The 14,126-nt window shown below is 38.7% G+C and overlaps 4 protein-coding genes across 4 annotated transcripts in view; 2 read left to right on the forward strand and 2 right to left on the reverse strand.

The window, feature by feature from the left end:
• LOC115889286 (UTP--glucose-1-phosphate uridylyltransferase) overlaps window positions 1-9,615 on the reverse strand; it is a 30,444-nt gene extending 20,829 nt beyond the window's left edge. Inside the window, exon 1 of the mRNA XM_030909233.1 lies at window positions 9,460-9,615. Within this exon, the coding sequence (XP_030765093.1) occupies window positions 9,460-9,483 (24 nt within the window). The 5' untranslated portion in view covers window positions 9,484-9,615. The remainder of the gene's footprint in view (window positions 1-9,459) is intronic.
• On the forward strand, window positions 9,609-10,716 carry LOC115889289 (riboflavin kinase). Its single transcript, XM_030909237.1, has one exon. It carries the CDS (start codon window positions 9,648-9,650, stop codon window positions 10,095-10,097), a length of 450 nt encoding a protein of 149 aa, XP_030765097.1. The 5' UTR covers window positions 9,609-9,647; the 3' UTR covers window positions 10,098-10,716.
• LOC115889288 (probable 39S ribosomal protein L45, mitochondrial) lies at window positions 10,517-11,894 on the forward strand. Its single transcript, XM_030909235.1, has 4 exons — window positions 10,517-10,715; window positions 10,771-11,091; window positions 11,148-11,498; window positions 11,565-11,894. Exons 1-4 carry the CDS (start codon window positions 10,668-10,670, stop codon window positions 11,829-11,831), a joined length of 987 nt encoding a protein of 328 aa, XP_030765095.1. The 5' UTR covers window positions 10,517-10,667; the 3' UTR covers window positions 11,832-11,894.
• The window catches only part of LOC115889285 (regulator of G-protein signaling loco), a 48,024-nt gene continuing 45,787 nt past the window's right edge, over window positions 11,890-14,126 (reverse strand). The window contains exon 8 of the mRNA XM_030909231.1: window positions 11,890-12,446. Coding sequence (XP_030765091.1) covers window positions 12,001-12,446 — 446 coding nt within the window. The 3' untranslated portion in view covers window positions 11,890-12,000. The remainder of the gene's footprint in view (window positions 12,447-14,126) is intronic.

The raw sequence follows: 14,126 nt of genomic DNA on the forward strand, positions 1-14,126 counted from the left end.
CAGCTCAATTCTTCTGTTCTTTATTGATGCAAACTTATGAGTAATATCGTCATAAAACGGATTTTCACTCATAAGTTCATTTAAAAGTTCTTTGTGAGGAAAATTGACAAGTTAAATCAACAAAAACAATTAACAACAACTTTACAGTCTTTACACGGTTAATTACTCGCCGAAGTAGCCGGATATTAGCATAAAGGAAGACGAAGCGAACTGCCCAAAAACTCATTCACATCGGTCGCCGATAAAAAATTTCGGGGCGGGGATTATCGGAACGTCACGTTACCATGGAAACCGTGCAGCCGCTTGGCTCACAAATATTTTCACTTCACTTGTGGCTTCGTCGAAACATAGGCGCGTGCGGACCAATAATGCTACTTTTTCGACCGGAATTAACGATGCAGTGGACCTATATTATGCAGAGGTCTGCCCGAAAAAAATAATTATAAAAAATGACCATTTTATTATTTAGATACATGTAAATATATTAAGCAGTAAAGTTTTTTCTTTAATTTGAGTATTTTTTTCAGTGAAGTGCCCCTTCACTTATTGCACCTGACGAGCCGCCACTGCACCAAACAACATAAACCAACTTATACTAAATTTTCAATTAAAAATGCAAATGCCTATAAAAACATAAAGTATATAACTAATATATTGAGCAATGAGCAACATTATACTTAATAATAAAATAACATATCTAAATTTCAATAATTGTTAATAAACATTATAGGAACTTGAAAAGAACTTCAGAAATAAGAACAATAAGAGATAACATCCAGTGGCGGATACAGAGGGGGGGCCCGTGGGGCCCGGGCCCCCCCTAAAATCTGGAAATTGTGTAAAATATTAGGTTTTTGGGTAAAAATGGTACCCTAAAAAGCATATTCTACATTGCTTTTTATTTTGGGCCCCCTCTAAAATAAATTTCTGTATCCGCCCCTGATAACATCACTATTTATTTAAAAGATTTTGATTTCGACCACTAGAAAGTATCAATGAACTTTCGCATGCAACAAAAAATAAATTTTTTAATTTAAATTTTAATCATTTTATTAACGAGTAAAAAAAAGTTTCGGTACCGAAAGTACCGGGAACTTTTATTTCGAGTCCCGGTTCTTTGACGTCTCAAAAGAACCGGGTATTTCCCGGTTCTGAACCCTACTCACGATCACTATCATGGATCTTCTGGTTGGATGGTTGGATAGACTATAGGCACAGTGCATTCTCCGCCGGTGCTGCCACCCTCGGAGAATATCGCAAACAATCGATATATACTGTTACGTTTTTCGTCGGTTCCGTGTGGATAGAAAGTCACAATTTATTTAAACACTATTTATTTAACACTAATTAACAATAACAATAACGATAAAAGACTTATAGAACTATTTACAAACGATTTATAACTAAGAATTTATTTTTGAATTTTGGCGCGTCAACTGCACTGGTATATTTATAACTGCCCTCTCTAGGCCACTGCCGCCGGCTTTTATACCGACAGGTAAAAGAAATCTAGAATAGTCCAAAGATCGTTAGGCGCATAGAGAAGGTTTTCGAATGTTCTCGTATGTACTAGTCCATTCTAGTGGGTCTCGATTCTTCTCGAACGAATGAATCATTGCGGTGTCTATGCGATGTTAAGGTCATCCGAGGGCGGGCCATATTGTGAGGTTAGGTCGAGTCCACACCGGCCCGCAACACTGCCCCTTTTAGGTACATGCTCGTCCCGAGAGATGTATACGGTGAATGAAGGTATTTGCAAAGCTGGCCCCTGGTACATTGCGAAGTCTGGTAGAAATAGCAGTCTACAGTTTTCTCTCCCGATCTCAGCTTTGGGTTGTAGCAGCAAACGAGGATCTCGATTCCCGTAAATCTGAACAAGACTTCAATCATGTTCCGGATTGTACGCCAACTCAAACCATCGAGTCCACACGCCAGCTTCGGAATGGCTAATCGTGCAATGTTGTTGTTTAGCAGGGCTTCTCTCAGTTCAATCAGGGTCTTCCATAGATTGAGATAAGTCGGCTTACTCGGGGACCATTCCTTGGTGACCAGGTAGAAGATGTGCCTTGCTTGACCATGTGCATTGTCGGTTAGCCTCAAGACGCTTCCAACCTCTGGATCCTGTCGGCGTAGTTCTCCGACACGCCCAAACTTCTCATTGAACGTCGCAGCGATTCCTCTGGACATCCGCAAATCTCGAGCCACACAATGAGCGAGCGAATAATCAGGAGGCACGGAAAAGAGGTCTCGTTGATCTTCTTTGGTTACACCATAGCGAGCCTTCTCACTGCTGTTGTATCGGGCCATGAAATCGTCAAAGGACATCTCCGAATCAGGGGGATCAAAGCTGCAGGTTCTCACGGTCCCAGCACGATCTTCTATTTCGCCTTGGTAGGGGCTCAAACGGTTGAAATGGACTACCCTCGGTTTTCCTTTTGGCAATTTTCTGATACGGTATACGACGTCATTAATTCTATCCATGACTTCGTATGGCCCTTCCCACGAGGATTGTAGCTTCGGAGATAACCCACGACGTCTCTGCGGGTTATATAGCCACACCAACTTCCCTGGTTGGTATCCTCCATGCTCAGCTTGAATGTCGTAGTGTTCCTTCATTCGGTCACTAGCACTTTGAATATTTAGGCGGACTCTCTGATGAATGTCGTCCATCCTTTGACGTAGTGTGTGGACATAATCTTCTCCGGCGACTTCTTCTCCCGGTCGGCAACCAAATTTCAGATCACAGGGTAGGCGCACTTCCCGTCCCATAACGATGCTGGCTGGAGTTTGCCCTGTAGATTCTTGGACGGATGAACGGTAGGCCAACAGGAACAGGTGAAGAAATTTGTCCCAGTCTCTTTGGTGGTCAGAGACTACTTTGGCCAGATAACGGTTGATAGTTCTGTTCATGCGTTCAACCATCCCATCGGATTGTGGATGTAGAGCAGTCGTCCTGGTCTTGCGGATGTTCAGGACTTCACAGACGCCTTGGAACAGATTGGACTCAAAGTTTCTTCCCTGATCTGAATGAAGCTCCATGGGAACACCAAACCTGCAGATCCATTCTTTAACAAGGGCATCAGCAATCGTGGACGCTTCTTGATTTGGCAACGCGTAGGCCTCGACCCATTTGCTGAAGTAATCCATTACTACCACAATGTATTTGTTGCCATCGTTCGTCTCCGGGAAAGGACCAGCCACGTCGATCGCTATTCGTTCGAAGGGACTACCAACATTGTACTGGCGCATAGGGGCTTTACCACGCTTTTGTGGCCCATTAATGGCTGCGCAAATGTCACATTTCTTACACCAGGCCCTCACATCTTCTTTGCAGTTCACCCAGTAGAACCGTTCACGCAGCTTGCCAAGTGTCTTGGTAACACCAAGATGTCTCCGCTGGTTCCATTGTGAACTTCCTCCAAGACTTCTGGGACCCTCTTCTTTGGAATGACGATCTGCCTTCTCTTCTTGTCCCTCCGGTCTCTCGATCACACGGCGAAGTAGTCCGTTATCTATTACCAAGGAATTCCACTGGGCCCAGTACGACTTTACGTTCGGCGAATATCTGCAAACTTCTTCCCACGTTGGTCTTTGGCCTGTGTTTTTCCAGTTAATTACTAAACCTAATTCTGGGTCACTGGTTTGGTCATTTGCAAGATCTTCGGGTTGCCAACTATCATTAACCACAGTTGTTCTTAGGAGTTTCACTTCTTTCTCTTCTGCTCGGGAACAATGCTTACAGTCCTTAGCGCAAGGTCTTCTGGAAAGTGCGTCGGCATTTCGATGGATTGCCCCAGCTCGATGTTCTGTGTCGAAGTCAAATTCTTGTAATCGTTCAATCCATCTAGCTACCTGCCCTTCAGGATTCTTAAACTGCAACAGCCATTTCAAAGCAGCATGGTCTGTTCTTAACAAGAACTTTCTTCCATAGAGATACTTGTAGAAGTGTTCCACTGCTTTAACTACTGCTAGTAATTCTCGTCTGGTTACACAGTAGTTCCTTTCCGGTTTTGACAAGGTCTTACTAAAATAACCAATGACTTTTTCTTGACCATCCTGGATCTGAGACAGAACAGCGCCTAATGCAACATTGCTAGCGTCGGTATCCAATATAAAGTTTCCGTTGCCATGAGGGTAGCTAAGTATGGGCGCACTAGTCAGGGCCTTCTTCAATTTTCGGAATGCCTCGTCAGAATCTGAGTCCCAAGAGGAACGCCTCTCGCCTTCGGTAAGTCTGGTCAATGGTTTTGCGATGGTGGCGAAACCCTGTATATAGCGTCGATAGTATGTGCATAGTCCCAAAAAGCTTCGTAGTTCATGTTTATCTTTAGGTATCGGCCACTCTTCCACTGTCTTGGTCATCTGTGGATCTACCGCAACTCCTTGGGAGGAGACTACATGGCCCAAGTAGTGTACCTTTTCTTGACACAGATGACATTTCTTGGGGCTAAGTTTCAAACCAGAACTCCCTAGTCGCTTGAAAACTTCTTCCAAATTCTTCAGATGATGGTCAAAGGATTTCCCAACCACTATGATGTCATCCAGGTACACTAAACAGGTAGTCCAGGATAGTCCCTTTAACACAGACTCCATTAGTCTCTCAAAGGTAGCTGGCGCGTTGCACAATCCAAAAGGCATGACGGTAAATTGCCACAGTCCGGAGCCCACCGAGAACGCTGTCTTCTCTCTGTCTTTCGGCGCCATGTCGACTTGCCAATATCCACTCTTCAGATCTAACGTAGAGAATATCGTTGACCCCGCCAGTGTGTCTAGAGTATCGTCTATCCTCGGCAGGGGATAGCTATCCTTCTTGGTACCATTATTGAGCTGCCGATAATCAACACAGAATCTGGTGGTACCGTCTTTCTTCTTTACTAGTACTACCGGCGATGTCCACGGGCTGTTAGATGGTTCGATGACACCCTCTTCTTTCATTTCTCGAAGGATTTTATCAGCTTCTTCACGTTTGGCGAGCGGAAGTCTTCTCGGATTTTGTTTGATTGGTCGTGCATCTCCGGTATCAATTTTATGTTGTACTAAATTGGTACGACCTCTGTGTCCTGCTTCTCCTTTATCAAACACATCTTGATACTTGATTATCAGGTTTCCCAATTTTCTACTATTTTCGGGAGATAATCCCTTAACGTTTACTAACTCCTTCACCATTTTGTCCGGAATTTTTGAAGTCGAAACTTTGGAGGCTTCCACGCTTCGAATGACTGAGGAGACCGAACAACAGTACCCTAACAGGGTTCCCTTCTTCAAGGATACAGAATAATAATTCGTATTCATTACTCTCACCGGTACAGTTTTCTTCGCTCGTAGCAGGGCTTTTCCAACAGCGATCCCTCGTCCTATTTCGCTGTCATGGTTCCTTGGCTCCAACAGAATAATACTCCCATTATTCATTTTACCTTCCAGGCAACCATCCAAAAATACCTCACAGCGCTCAGGGATCGAAACATCTTCTGCTACTACCACGCGAAGCGTCTCCTCACATTTTCGATGTAGAACCACTTATTCCTCATTTATTTTCAAAATTCCCTCTTTGAAGTTTAGGTCAAAACCTTTAGTGGTCATGATGTTCATTCCGAGAATAAGTTCATCTTCGATATCTGCTACTAACACTGGATGTTCAAAACTGGTGCTCCCAATAACAAAATTAAGATTTACTTCTCCATGGACAGCAGCGGAGCCCCCCGTAGCAGTACGTAGTCGCCATTGTGTTGTTTTAACCTTCTTCGATGTTTAAGAATGTCCGGTCTGATGATAGTTTTCGTCGCACCTGTATCCAACAGCATGGTCCGGAACTCTCCATCAACAAAACCATCCACAAAAATGCTGTTGAATTTGTGTTGTAGCGAGGCGACTTGAGCAGTTTTCGTTGGGGCATGTTGGGTACAGGTCGACGTGTGCCCCTTTATTTCGACCCTTAGTAGTTTTCCGACCTCGACGGAGCCGGTTCTTCGTTCTTCTCCTTACAACGGCTTCGCACGTGTCCTACCTGTCCGCAGTTCCAGCAACGTATCGGTCCCTTCTTGCCCATATACTGGTCCATTATCTTCCGAACAATCCCTTCCACGGATTCGTCGGAACATTCGTCGATGGCCCGTACTCTTCCTAAAGACCGAGAACTTTGTTTCGCGGCCTCAAATTCTAGGGCACGTGCTAAAGCATCCACCAAGTGCGTTGGGTGGGTTAGGAGAAGTGCTTGTCTTGTCTCGTTGTCACGTAAGCCGTCGGAGAATGCCTGTACTGCCAACCGCTCCATTACATTCTCGGGCGTAGCAGGGTACGCAAGGCGAACGAGGCGGGCTACGTCGGCTTCAAACTCCTGCAGAGACTCATTTGACTTTTGAATGCGATTTTTTAGCTGGGAATGATAGACATGTTCCCAAATGAGCTTGGCCGTACCTCATTTCTAAATGTCGTACCAATTGCTGATAATCTCCCTGTTCCGATGGTGACAGTGTCTGCAGGATATCAGTCGCATCTCCCTCGCAGTGCGACAGTCAAAGCGGTAGCCTTTTTTCAGCGATTGTCCATCCGTTCGCTCTCGCAGCGGCCTCAAACTGGCAAAAATAATTGGCCCAAGCGGTTTTTCCGTCAAACTGTGGAGGTTTTATAACTGATTTTGAGGCATACCTATTTTCGACTAGTTTCGGTCCCTCCGATGTTTCTTGACATTTTGGTGAATTTGCCTTTGCTATTTCTTGTTTTAAAATTTCGATTTTTCTATTTACATCTTCCTCAATCTCTGTTATTTTATTGTTAAAACTTTCTTCCAAAATTACTATTTTATTATTAAAGCTGGCCTGTATATCTTTAGAATTTTCGATGATCTTATCTTCTAATGTATTGATTAAATCCTGGGAATATTCCATAATTTTATCACTGATTTTCTCTTCTAAATTAAATTCCAAGTCAATTATTTTACTATTCAAATTGTTCAAGCTGTCGTCTAATTTTTGAGAATTCTCTGTCATTCTATTTTCTAATTTTTGTAGGCACGAGTCAAGGTCACCTTCCAACTCAAAGCAAAATGTGTCAGGATCCTCACCTTCCTCAATCAAAACGTCTCTCAGTCTGGCTTGCAAAATGCTTTTCTTTCCATCTGTCTCGCACTCTCTCTCTTCCAATATACATTTCAGTTCGGACACTTTCAAGTCTTTCAACAATTTTTTCAGAGCCATGGTCAGTCTTTTTATTTTTCTTGTCTATCACACACGCCACACTTGACACCAATTGTTACGTTTTTCGTCGGTTCCGTGTGGATAGAAAGTCACAATTTATTTAAACACTATTTATTTAACACTAATTAACAATAACAATAACGATAAAAGACTTATAGAACTATTTACAAACGATTTATTTTTGAATTTTGGCGCGTCAACTGCACTGGTATATTTATAACTGCCCTCTCTAGGCCACTGCCGCCGGCTTTTATACCGACAGGTAAAAGAAATCTAGAATAGTCCAAAGATCGTTAGGCGCATAGAGAAGGTTTTCGAATGTTCTCGTATGTACTAGTCCATTCTAGTGGGTCTCGATTCTTCTCGAACGAATGAATCATTGCGGTGTCTATGCGATGTTAAGGTCATCCGAGGGCGGGCCATATTGTGAGGTTAGGTCGAGTCCACACCGGCCCGCAACAATACAAATACACAGGTTTAAATAGGGAGTAGGTATACGAAAATTTTATTATTTAATTATTCTAAAAATGTTAGGAAGTATAATTTGTGAAAATTCTAAAAATAAAAATAAAAAAGTAAATATTTTGATATCTTCAGAAGGTCTAACTTGTATTATAATTTACTATTCCAGTTAAAAAAAGCTTTTTAGATTAGTTCAACTACGGTAGCGAGCATAGTTTTAATCACCGGTTTTGCTAGTGAGGCATAATTGGAGCTATTTCGGCTATAACGAAATTAGGTAAGGTACATAATTATAATTTTAGAAGATGTTCATAAAACATTTAATATTTAATCTCTAGTTGATTAAAAAAATATACCATTAATATTGCAATTGCTTTGTTTACTCACTTGTTTCGTCGAACTGCTTCAATTCATTTTCGAAGCTATAAAATGTTGTTTCGGGAGACTTGAATATCCGGGAAAGTTGAGTTATTGCATGTTATTGTTATTGCACCCAACAACGCCTTAATTATGCTCTCCTTTACGTGTTAACATTTTTTCGGTAATTTTATTTTAGAAATTGTCACAACACGACACGACGCGACGCCTTGTTCGAATCCTTTTTCGCTTATTTTTTACTACCGAAACAGCGTTACATCACACAAACCTCGTACCAGAGTGTTTTATAGTTTCAATAACTGCACTAGCAAAGAAACAAAATACTTAAATATTATGACAAAACCACGATTTCAATATTATTTCAATGCGATCAACATGACGGCGCAGCCGGCGCGGTGGCGTGGACTATGTATTGATAATTTCAGATTTTTTACACTGAAGCGCTGCGGTCGGAATTTGTTGAAATCAACTGAAATGCACCAAGCCTATACCTAGATATTATTAGAAAACAATGATCGCCATATCGTGCTGAAATATCTTTCACCATGATATTTCAGGATGTATTTACTTAAATAAATAAAATATCTTCTACAAACGATAAATGCTGTTTCACATGGAGCGGACCGTCCGCGCAGACTGTCGTGTGTATTTTTAAAGTCCGACGGAGTACTTTCACCTGTAAACCCATCCGTTGGCTGAACAAATATCATAAGTTTATATGAATATTTTCATCACATGGGCGCGGATGATCTCGGACGAAATCATTCGGACGGATCATCCGCGCCTATGTGAAAATACTCATATAAACTCATGGTACTTGTTCAAACAACGGACGGTCCGCGCGGACGGTCTGCTCCATGTGAAACGGCACAAAAGGGACGATCAGCGCAGACTCACCTATTGTTAAACAATATGTTTTTTTTATTAAAAAAATGCATTTCACTGATAAGTGTAAACAAAAACTGAGTTTTTTTCAGTAGGAGGACAAAAAGATCTTTACAAAATGCAGTTATTACACCCAGACAAAAATGATATATGTACCTACTCAAAAAAGTCAAATATTCAAATAATTATACCTGAATTTATACCCTTATATACAGACAAGGATTATACCTACTAATAACTCGGCAATAACTAAATTGTCTCGGGAAAAAAATACTGATCTTGATAAGCAACGAAAACAATTATTGACAAAGTCTCTCTATTACTTTGATTGCATGAAATTATATACATAGTTATTGCAAGATCATCGTCTTTTACCTTTTTATAATTTACGAGCTGTAACAGAAATGTAGTTAACTGTTATCGCCTGCGGTGTAAAGGTCGTTTATAGGACGTCCAAATTTCGAGTGTTATTTTAAATAGTTAATTCCGCTGATAACCTTTTAACACGACTACGTATTCGTACAGATATAATTCCACTTACTTTATCATCTTCCACTTTCAGCATCTCGATCGATTAGGTAGGTGATTTCAATACACCGGCACAAAACGCTAAAATGCAAAGTCGATTTTGTTTTGTTATATTACAGGAGCCAAAAAAAACAGAGGTCAATTCGACTTATTCTACCAACCAGCACGCTTGCGCCTCGTTTGACCAAAGGCGTAGTAAAGATGCCAGGCCGTCACCTAAACCTACCTTATTTTATCAAAGGTGAAGTTGTAAAAGGGTTTGGCAGAGGTTCAAAGGATTTGGGATGTCCTACAGCAAATTTTCCTGAAGATGTCATTCATAAACTACCCGAGGATTTAAATACAGGGGTTTATTTTGGGTTCGCTCAAGTAGACAAAGGCGAAGTCCACAAAATGGTGATGAGTGTGGGATGGAACCCCTTCTACAATAACACAAAAAAATCAATGGAAACTCATATCTTACACAAATTTGAATCGGACTTCTATGGAAAAGAACTGAGGGTAGTTATTCTACAATATTTACGACCAGAAAAGAATTTTTCATCATTAGAGGAGCTCGTTAAAGCCATCGACGACGATATCAAAGAAGCTAAATTAGCTTTAGATAAACAAGACTTCGCATTGTACAAAACTAACGAGTTTTTCTCATAATATATAAATATATTTTTTAATTATATTATTTTTAAATAATTAAAATACAGTATTAACAAATTTTAATTACGGATTCTATTACGCAATGTTGTAAATATTTGAATAAATATTTAATACTTTTAGACCTTGGAGAAATTAATCCTAATTCAAAATGTATAAAGTTCTTTTTCTAGTGAATATAAAAGTAATTGTTATTATTTAATTAAACCAGATTCAGATTATATCATATCTGTGTACCAGATAAACGCTTGTTTATTGTTATACCTTTTGAATATAATACCAGAATTAGGGAAGCTAATTTTTAAGCCCATCGTAATCAGGATGCCATAATTTCTGCTATAATCTATAATATAAAATGGCACAGTAACAAATATGCCAATCTGTTTTTAAGCAATTAGGATTTTTCGAAGTTTTTTTCCATACTCATGGCACCTATAGTTTGTTCCTTCTAAATTTTTTCTATGCAAATGCGCAACCAGACATACACCAAATGGTAATTATATTATAGGCATGTTAAAATATGAGGTTATATTTTAAATTCCATTTAATTTATTAATAAATTGAGTATTTATGGCCTTACGCAGGATAGTAACTAATTTAAACAAACAAATTTTTCAGGTAACTAATCCATATACCGTATTGTCCTTGTACAATATTATAAGTTTTATTTTAGGAGAAAAATAATGTAGGCCTTCTATCACCTCTTCTGATAAATGTAAATGCTCAAATCGTAAGACACCGTAGAACTAAGCATGTCAACCCGAAATGGAAGACGTTGAGACGAGTTAAAATCTTCAAAGTCGATGTACCCAATTTTAGGGAAAATCCTGATGATCTGTCGGAGGAGGAATTGAGATCAAGGATGAAAGAACACGGGATATTGCCTGCTAGACCATGGATGGAAACCGAGTATTATATTAGTTCTACTGGGGCTGTTTTTGAGGGGTATATTCCCCCAGAAGGTGATGGTAAAGTATCACCAGTTTCAACGCAAGTAAGTTAATTTTTAATACAATATTATGACATGTGAATGAGTGATATTTTTTCTAGGGTGCTAAGCAAAGTTTACAATTTCTTGAAAAAAAAACTAAAACTATGTTGTCTATAAGAAAAATAAAACAATTTGATGAAGATTTTGAGACTAAGGAGTTTTGTAAACATGCTACAGATATTTACTTGAAAATGCACGAGGCTATGGCTGCTGGAGATAAAGATGGTTTAATTCAATATGTCACAGAAAGAGCTTATCCTGAAGTTATACATAATATTCAGAACAAATCTATTCGATGGAAATATATTAAAGATATTGAACTGCCAAGAATTGTACATGCCAGGCATACGGATGTTGTAACAAAAGAAAATATCTTTGCACAAGTTACTGTAAGGTTTCATACACAACAAGTAAGTAAATAAGTATCCTGCTAAATAATAGGTATTATATGTTACTGTGTATATTAAAACTTTTAGGTGCTAGCAATATATGATCGGTTTGGTAGATTGATGCATGGAAGTGAGATTTTGGCAAAAGATGTTTTGGAATATGTGGTATTTGAAAAGCACATGTCTAATGAGTATGGCTTATGGAGAGTACATGCTAAAATAATTCCAACATGGGCACCACCTAAAGAACCTTCTAAAACAACTTTCAGAAAACAAATTGAAGTTAGCGTAGATACCAGTGTTATTCCTCATGATAATGAACGACCGAAGGAAAAAAATACTGTGTCAGAATAAATATAAACATTATCTTTTAGTCTAGAAAATAAAGTATAAAAAAAATCAAAAAAATCAATAGAAGTAAAACTTTTATTATTAATACATTTTCATAATACTCTGTTAGTCAAAAATACAAAACCCATATAAATAAATATTTGCACACAATAAACTTATCACAAAAACTCATTTACACAAAGCTGCTTGAAGGTTGTTCGAGAAACATTTCTGAATGTTTCCCTAAAGGTACATCTTTGGCTTTATAAAAGCCACTTTGGCCCCAATTCGGAGGCTTAATAGGTACTATTTTGGGTTTAGGCGGTAGTGGTGGCGGGTCGGATTTAGGGGCTCCACTATCTCCTTCGACCTTTGCACTTTTCACTGGACTTTGCCTTTTCACTGGACTGGTTTTTGCTGGAATTTTTACGTTTTGGTTTTCATAATTATGGCTCTGGTCATTTTGTTTTGGATTCCTGGCATGGTTTGCTTTTGTTTGAGGGTCTTGAGGACCTGGATTTGAGGAGTTAGTTCGGTCATCTTCTTTGTCTTTTAGAAAATCAGGTAGTTCAAAGTTGATTTCAGTACCTCGTTGGTCCTCTAGACGTCTTTGGGCTCTAGTAAGACCCTCCACTAATTCTGGAATAGAAAATTAAGATATAGTTAATTTTGCTATATCAAAAAGTGCAAAAAATACCGCATGATCGAAAAAAAAAACGGCGTGTTGGTTTGGAAATGAGGATGGATGACATTCGCATATCAGTGGCGGCTCGTGACCCGTGTGAGGTAGGCGACAAAATTTTAGTTGCGTCTATTTGCCCCCTCCCCCCCTCCCTAATTTACATAATACCCTAGCCCAGTTTATAAATATATGTTATCTCTGGGTCTAAAACATAGCTAAAAAATATTTAGGACAAAACTAAAGCAAAAATAACAGCATTCAACGTAATAACATAATGAATGACATAAGGTACAAGTATAGTTTTTATTAATCTATTTTATCTATTATTTTTTTATGGAGTACATCATAGAATTTTATTTTATTTTTATTTATTTACGCAAACAGAATAATTATGTTTTATATATTAAATTGAGAAGTCGGTCTCTTAATAAAGAAAAGTTATTTATTATTATATCAGTAAAATCATCAGATTGTTGAAGAGCTGTGAAAAGATCTGTTTAGATTGAAAGTAAGGCCAAGTGGCTATAAACGTTTATTTTTCATGGCATCTCTACTATAAATTTTAATGCATTTCAAATATGAAAAATGTCTCTCAACCCAAGTACTTGTAAATGGTGTAGTAACAAACAAAACAAACAATTTGAAAGCCTCTGGAAATATATTTCCAGGATTATTCTCCTTAAATTATTTTATGCTCGAAATTATCATATCTATTATTAATACCTACAATTTTTTCATTAATTTATGTTGGTCAATAACATTTTTTGTTTGTTAAATCACTATTAAATGCGTTAAACTTGGAAATGCGAAAGCGACCGGAGATTTCGCCTAAGCCCCGCCTTAATATGATACAACTCCGACTTACGTCGCGTCGCTACCGCATGATGAGTTAGAGACAGAAGACTGCCGTACGTCGTGCATCGACTCTGATAGTAGGCGATGTAGAAATCGCCGAACAAAGGCACTCCAACGGTCAAAATTATTTTGTTTTCTCGCAGCGGCAGCGGCAGTCAGCGTACGCCAGCGGTAGTGAATATGTTAATATACAAGACCACAAATATTAAAATAATATTTATTATTAAAACACACTTCCGTGTATTAACATTATTTTTATATATGGGCAACATTAATAGTAAATAATGTAATGTAATAAATCGCTTAAATTCTGCCAAAATCTTAGGGTAGGCGCCGCCTACCTTGCCTACCCTGACGAGCCGCCACTGTCCCATATAATTTTAGTATTGTTGAAACGATTACTGTTAAACGATTACGATTGCGATTACGATTAAAACCGAAATAATCGTACGATTACGATTATCAAGTAAAAAACGAAGAAATGTACATTTCATATAATTTATAAAAGAAACTAACGAAAATAGATACAAACTGAAAATAAAATATAGGTTCAGAACAAACACATTTAAAATCTAAGATAAACAAGCAAAATTAAGTACCAGGCCTATTTTTGGTATAACATAATATAATTTAATATTGAAAATTAGAAGATATTAAATTCTTATTAAGAAAACATAACATTTTTAAGTTTTCAGAACCCAATCGATTTTTTCTCGGAGTTTGAATGTTTCCTGCTGTAGAAAACAATCTTTCTGACTGGACAGAGGATGGTTGGAATGACA

This window comes from Sitophilus oryzae, unplaced genomic scaffold, assembly GCF_002938485.1.
Source record: "Sitophilus oryzae breed Bouriz unplaced genomic scaffold, Soryzae_2.0 scaffold_813_pilon_pilon, whole genome shotgun sequence".
NCBI lineage: Eukaryota > Metazoa > Arthropoda > Insecta > Coleoptera > Curculionidae > Sitophilus > Sitophilus oryzae.